The 6,927-nt window shown below is 33.6% G+C and overlaps 1 protein-coding gene across 2 annotated transcripts; it reads left to right on the top strand.

The window, feature by feature from the left end:
• The first annotated feature begins 2,312 nt into the window (after positions 1 to 2,312).
• On the top strand, positions 2,313 to 6,734 carry LOC111400965 (serine/threonine-protein kinase Nek6-like). 2 transcript variants are annotated; one of them, XM_023028468.1, is made up of 13 exons: positions 2,326 to 3,111; positions 3,286 to 3,352; positions 3,670 to 3,735; positions 3,902 to 3,948; positions 4,135 to 4,180; positions 4,256 to 4,336; positions 4,415 to 4,457; positions 4,530 to 4,579; positions 4,660 to 4,741; positions 4,817 to 4,866; positions 4,954 to 5,027; positions 5,139 to 5,190; positions 5,263 to 6,734. In XM_023028468.1, exons 1-13 carry the CDS (start codon positions 2,993 to 2,995, stop codon positions 5,992 to 5,994), a joined length of 1,509 nt encoding a protein of 502 aa, XP_022884236.1. In that variant the 5' UTR covers positions 2,326 to 2,992; the 3' UTR covers positions 5,995 to 6,734. The 2 variants fall into 2 exon arrangements, with proteins under 2 accessions (XP_022884225.1, XP_022884236.1); XM_023028457.1 differs by having other exon boundaries at positions 2,313 to 3,111; positions 4,415 to 4,579.
• The last annotated feature ends 193 nt before the right edge of the window (positions 6,735 to 6,927 follow it).

Genomic DNA, 6,927 nt, shown 5'->3' with positions numbered 1-6,927 from the left:
ATGTACGATTTTTGGTAGCATCAATATATATTAACAACAATGGTATATTATACAATATTTTTTTAATAAAATATTTTGAATGATTAACATTTACAATTCAGAAACAAAAATTGAGCTAATTACACAAATACACTTAAAGTCAGAGGCTTTTTGAAAAATCATTGTAAAAGATTTTTAAACTATAATAAACTTAAATTAGTAATTAAAACCGTATTAATTACGGTCAAAACCTACAATTAAAACACCACATTACAAACTCCAAAAGCTTAACTCTAACTCCCAAAGCTCATGAAAGCTCATTCTTCTTCTCCATTTTTTTTTTCTCTCATAAATCCAAATTCATGTAAATAGCACTGGGCGCCCTAACATTTGAACCTTTTGACGATGGAAATCCCAAACCTTCCATTTCTAGAAGTTGGAGTCCAAAATTTTGATAATTTTTTAATAGAAAACGTCAGTTTGACCATTAAAAGGTTAAATTTTAAATAAAATAACCATAATAGCATTGGTTTGATTTGAAATAAAATAATAGAAATAATTTGAATTAAAACAGAAGGATAGAATTAAAGAATAAATTACAAAAAGTGAAAGAAAAAGAAAAAGTGAAGCAATCCACGAAATCCACCTACGCACCCACTAAACATGCAATTGTCAATGGCGGCCGCCATCATTAATTCAAACACAAATTCAGATTTTAAAGGAAAGAAAGAACATTGCTTGGTGTACGGCATTACAAGTTATACATCTTTACAGTCCTTTCACAATGAGAAGATTCACAATTTTTTAATTTATGTGGGCCCCTCTCAATATGTGAGAGGGCTGTGGTGTACAAATGTTTTAACACGAGGAATATAAATTAACCAGGTTTATTCATTAAACAAAAATTGATGTGTTACCAAATCATTTTCCTTACCTTTTATGTTTCTTTTTCTTTTGTATTGTTTTTTCTTGAGATATTTTTTGAATTAATCAATTGAATAACTTGATTGCCTTAGTCGGCGAAGTCCTTTCCAAATTTTCATATATTCATGGATTTTTTTAATACCTTTGGACATATTCTATTGACCTAGTCATTAAAAATATGGTTAAATCTTTCATTAAAATACACATTTTCAAGGAAAACGTGCTGTTGGAAAAATTTATATATATATTAGAGAAAATTGTTCATAAAAATAATTTTCAACTCATTTGACTCACTATATTTAGATTATAGATATAGATTATTCCACATTTGACAACATCATTTGTATTTTAGTATCATAGAACGATGCTTAAATAATTTATTTATTTTTTTATACTTTTTGTTCCCTTTTTCTTTATATTAGTATAAATATTTTTGGTATATTAAAGTTTAGAAACAAGGATTTTATACCTGATTGGTAATTGGTACACTTCTACTTTTATCTATTTGTGGAGGTTGGTAAATTGTTGATTTGCTTAAAAATTTAATATATATATATATATATATATATATATATATATATATTGCTTGAGATCAAATGTTGCAAAACAATTTTTTGGTCCTTTTTCTTTATATTAGTATAAATATTTTTTGGTATATTAAAGTTTAGAAGCAAGGATTTTGCTTGAGATCAAATGTTGCAAAAATCGAGAGTCAAATCAAAAATCAAATTCATGAGAGCAACAATCACAATCTTAACTACATACGATTGAGTTCTCACTAAAAGTCTAAATATGAATCGTTCATCACATCAAAGATGACATAACCCTAGTTTGGCTCAATCCAAGCTTCGTAAAATGGGTATTGTGGATCAGCTCATTTTAAGAGGCCAACAATACTAGACTTGGTTCATGAGTCGCAAAGGTCTTTTTTAAAGTTTTAATATTTTACTTCTCCATTTCGAAGTAATTGACAATTAAATAAGGACAAGAATGTTTAGCAAAGGCTAGGTGAAACCCAAATGTACAAAGGTCAAGAATTACAGACTTAAATAATTCTTAATGCTGGACCAACTAGCAATGTTTCATGCTTGACAAGGCCTAACAAGTTAAATATTTTATATCACTAAAATTTTTGAAGTAATTAATTACTTATTTTGTTGAGAAGTCAAAATAAATATATTTGTTGAGATATTGATCCGTGGGACAGTGACGTGCCAACCATAGTAATGATATCTCCGGTGGGAAAATCTGAAAATACAAGCAAAGTTAGCCTTTTTTTTTCATTTAAATTTAAGCAGCATACCTGTCACAAGAACCCTTTTGCCTGCTTTAGTACTTTGCTTTTCCCTCAAATTTTCCCACCCATTTCAATCAAAATTCATATCAATTGGTTCCCATTCCCTCAATTCCAACCCAGACCTACCCCACTAGTTTCTTGAATTTTTCTTTACAAAACATGAAAATTAGCTAGTAGAATCAGAAGGAAGGTCGTCCTCATGCCCCTGCCCGTTTTCTTGACAATCACCCCTTATTCTTCATCTTCAAATAGTCTAGTCGAGCCTCAAAAATGTTGACCGCACTTTTCCTTAAATCTTACTGACACATTCTTTCGACCACACATTCCAATTAACTCAGAAGTAATATCCACTTATTCATCACTTATTTTTATCTATTTATATATTAAACCACTTATAAACTCTTCCCAAACGGATTTCATCAGCCGTACCCACTATTTTCTTGAATTTTTTGAGAAAACCTTTCTTCATCTGTCTAAAGTGTGCTGGTTTGTAGCATTCAACATAATTCTTGGACATCCACCTCCCCCCACACCAGCATTTACTTGAATGTTACTTGACTTGACAAAACTTCTTTCAGTCTTCTTATTAAAAGATTCTAAGTTGTGATTTCTTTTAGCATTCAATGCTATGTTCTGAATCATGTTCCCTTCATGATTCATACATGAATGTCCCCTAGCTCCATACCTCACTTTGTCTGTGATTTCATTTGCTGCATTTCTCAAAGGGGCTATAAATTCAATTCAATTCAATTCAGTGTACAGTAGTGCATTCAGAAGAGACTTCTGGGTTTAATGGAGATTCCAAACAAGAAAACCATATCAAAAATGGAAGATTATGAAGTAATAGAACAAATTGGAAGAGGGCCTTTTGGAGCTGCATTTCTTGTTCATCATAAGCTTGAGAAAAAAAAGTAAGGGTTGCATTTTTTATTTTTTTTAATGATTTCTTAATTATGATCAGTCATCATCATCCGATGGCAATGATTCATGTAGCCAATCACAAATTTATCGAGAGTATGGCTTGTTTTGTTGATATCATTGTTGATTTCTCCTTTTGAAATCGTCTTTTTGAATGTGTAATACAGGTATGTTTTGAAGAAGATTCGCCTTGCTAAGAAAACTGAAAAATTTAAGCATGCTGCACGCCAAGAGGTCATCCTTCCAAAACAAACTTTCTTACTAACAATTATTCTTTTGCGTTTCACGCAACACGAATTATTTCCAGGTGGTTCGTGTTGAGTAGTAATTCAATATGGCATTCAAAGGAAGGTCTACTTTATTGGTTACAGTTTAATTCATAAATCAGCACAAAAATCATGTGACGCGAATGTATTATTATTAGTTAACCACTATAGATAACTTGAATTCGTTTGCCAATAAACCACAAATGATGGATAGATTTCGTGCAATATACATGGTCTTACATACAATAAAAAACTAATCGTCCTTCGACTTGTTTCTTCCATCAGATGGATTTGATGGCAAAATTGAATAACCCCTACATAGTCGAGTACAAGGATTCATGGGTCGAGAAGGTAAACTAGCTGACTGAATTTACCTTGCAAAAACTTCCCTACACAAAACCAGTATTCTACAGTTCATTTGTCTCATAGAAATCAAGAACTATAAAGTTAAATTAAATAGTTTGAATCCATATCTTACCTTAACAAAATGGAATTTGTGTATTCTGATGGAACACAGGACAGCGGCGTTTGCATTGTGACAAGTTACTGTGAAGGTGGAGACATGTAAGTTACAAAAAGCTTATTTAAGCATTCGAACTCAGATGACTTGTTTGGTAACGTGGATTATACTGAATAGTTTTTTTGTCCAGTCCAGTTCAATACTGCATATCAAACAAATCTTGAATGTTCTCATGTCAATTTTAACCCGATCTTTACATTCTCTTTGATATGCTGATGCTACTACTACAGGGCAGAGATAATCAGAAAAGCTAGAGGAATATTTTTCCCTGAAGAGGTAAGAAATCCATACTAACCAATTCGACGTTAAAGGCCTGTAAATAAGCAATCTATTTCTCTTTTCTCTCTACAGAAAATCTGCAAATGGCTGACTCAGTTACTTCTAGCTGTGGATTACCTTCACTCTAATCGCATCCTTCACCGGGATCTTAAGGTATATGTCTTTGTGAAGTCCTAAAAGGGATTTCAACATATTCATATGTTCTTATGACTTCTTTTGCTCCTGATCCAGTGCTCAAACATTTTCCTTACAAAAGACAACAAAATCAAACTTGGTAAGAAGAGAGACAGCATATTACATTCTATGATCCTCCAGCATTTTCTTGTATCTAATGTTGGATATACAGGTGACTTCGGACTTGCAAAACTGCTGAGTAAAGACGATCTTGCTTCATCTGTAAAGATATTTCTTCCTATGACTAAAATTAGTTCGTTTTCATCAGCAAATCTTTATGTTGATAAATACATGTTGATTAGGTTGTCGGAACTCCAAACTACATGTGTCCGGAAATTTTAGCAGATATACCATATGGCTACAAATCAGACATATGGTCCTTAGGTAGTGTTTCTGGTAACTTGTTGATTTAATGTATCATTATGTCAGGACGAGTCTCAGCACATTTTCTGTTTTCAGGTTGTTGTATGTTCGAAATAGCTGCCCATGTACCTCCATTTCGAGCTGCAGTAAGTTTCATATTCATTTTCTTCCTAGTTTCATCTGTAATCTCTAGTTTAAATCATAGTCAATATGTATGAATATTGATAAAACAGGACATGGCTGCACTCGTGAAAAAAATAAACAGATCAACTATTTCTCCTCTCCCGACTGTATATTCCTCGACTTTGTAAGTGAATATAACGTTTATCGATGAAAATTCTCAACCATAGCTCGAGTTTTTTGGCTAATCTTAAACTGCAGTAAGTAACGAGAAAAAAGAAAATATTTGACATTGCAGGAAGCAAGTGATTAAAAGCATGCTTCGACGAAGCCCAGAACATAGGCCAACAGTAAGTGAGATACTCTTAACTCGTCTCATTTATGTTACAATTTCATCTGATGCTTCAACGTCGTCAATTTAGGCTGCAGAACTTTTAAGGCATCCGCATTTGCAACCATATCTTGTGCAGTATAGCGACTTACCTCCTGTCTTTCTTCCGGTTAAATGTGAAATTGAGTCCAAGTGCAAAGCAACGAGGACGAAAATTCCTGACAAACCTACATCAGACAAGGATAGAAAACCAGGAACGAAAGGAATGGTGGAAAGGTCGAAAGATAATCAAGTACCTAAAATGGATGTGAGAGCTGAAAAGAGCTGTCCCAACAAACACGAAAGTATTGACTCGGGATCCTCATCAGGATCAAGTACACTGACTGAACAGCGCGGAGAAACAGAACGAAAAGAATGTACTCAGATTGATCGTAAGAATCCTTGCAAGAAAATACTCCGAAGAATGGAAATGCCAAGCTCGTTTCCTACTTGTAAGAACCGAATAATTGAAGATGAAACGTCGTTGGAAGGTAAGCAAGTACGCAAAGATAAAAGTATAGAGGCCCTTGTACATACTGATGAATTCGGAGGAAACATATCAGAAAAAAGAACTCTAACAAGTGTTGCTCCAAGTGAAGAGAAGGCAGAAGCTATGGAGACGTTACTCGAACTTTGTGCACAACTATTGAAACGAGAAAGGCTCGAGGAACTTGCTGGCGTGCTGAAACCATTCGGTGAAGAAGAAGCTGTATCGTCGAGAGAAACGGCAATTTGGTTGACAAAAGGATTGATGAATATTCAAAGACAAGGTGAAGAAGTTTAGCAGTATCAAACTTTCTGAACTTTCTTGTACAATTGTTGCAATGCTTGTAAAAACACCTGACAATCAAATCACCAGTTTTTTTATTTTGATTTTACTTTCAAAAAAAGTAAAAATTCTTCGAACAGCTATCTGACCTAACGTTCCAATTTCCTGACGTGGGAACCACATTTGCAACGTTAAAAAATTCGAACGTTAGAGCAAATCCAACGGCTATAAATACTAATATTCACTCAGTACATCCCTCACATTACAATTCTCAGCTTCTCTCTCTCTACATAGAATACTATCTCTCCATATCATTTTCTTCTCTCGCCAAAATATTCAAATGGCATATTTCGGAATTTCAAGTGCTGTTGCTACCATCTTCGTCGTCTTATGTCTGGCAGCCTTTGCTGTGAGGGCACAAGATGCTGATTTAACCCCGGGACTGGCTCCGGCACCGGGGCCGGATGCTGGACTCGGGTTATCGCTATCCGCCTCAGGTGTCTTCATTTACTCTTCGTTGCTCCTGTCTGCCATTGGGATTCTCATGCAGTAGACATACACGTTTTTGGAAGATTGAGAAGCCGAAAATGATGAGAGAAAGAAACAATACAATGGCAGCGATGATTATTCTATTATTTAATTTTAATTATTGTTATTTTTTCTAGTGTTTTTCCTAACCTTTGGTTAGGATTTGATATATATTTATCTGGTTGTGAGTGGATTTGATGAATAAAAATATACTATATTTCTGTAAATCCATTTTTTTACGTTGGTAATTCATTCATAAGGAGGCTGAATTGAAATGGATTTTTGTTAAATATTTTTAATTACAAGATATGTAATGAATAAAAAATAAATAAAATTGTGAGAAAGCAATACAAATGACAACACTAAATTGACCGATTTAATTTGTTGGGATTTTGCTATTTTGTACACGAGGGTTGACAC

Source organism: Olea europaea, chromosome 1 (assembly GCF_002742605.1).
Source record: "Olea europaea var. sylvestris chromosome 1, O_europaea_v1, whole genome shotgun sequence".
NCBI classification, from domain to species: domain Eukaryota; kingdom Viridiplantae; phylum Streptophyta; class Magnoliopsida; order Lamiales; family Oleaceae; genus Olea; species Olea europaea.
Note: the sequence above shows the minus strand (reverse complement) of the source record. Positions and strands in the feature narration are given on the sequence as shown.

Excerpts from the sequence above, each read along its gene's own strand:
- LOC111400965 (XM_023028457.1), top strand. The coding sequence starts at position 2,993 with ATGGAGATTCCAAACAAGAAAACCATATCAAAAATGGAAGATTATGAA. Across the intron at positions 4,742-4,816 it reads ATCAGACATATGGTCCTTAG|GTTGTTGTATGTTCGAAATA; the intron begins GTAGTGTTTCTG and ends TTCTGTTTTCAG. Across the intron at positions 4,867-4,953 it reads TACCTCCATTTCGAGCTGCA|GACATGGCTGCACTCGTGAA; the intron begins GTAAGTTTCATA and ends TTGATAAAACAG.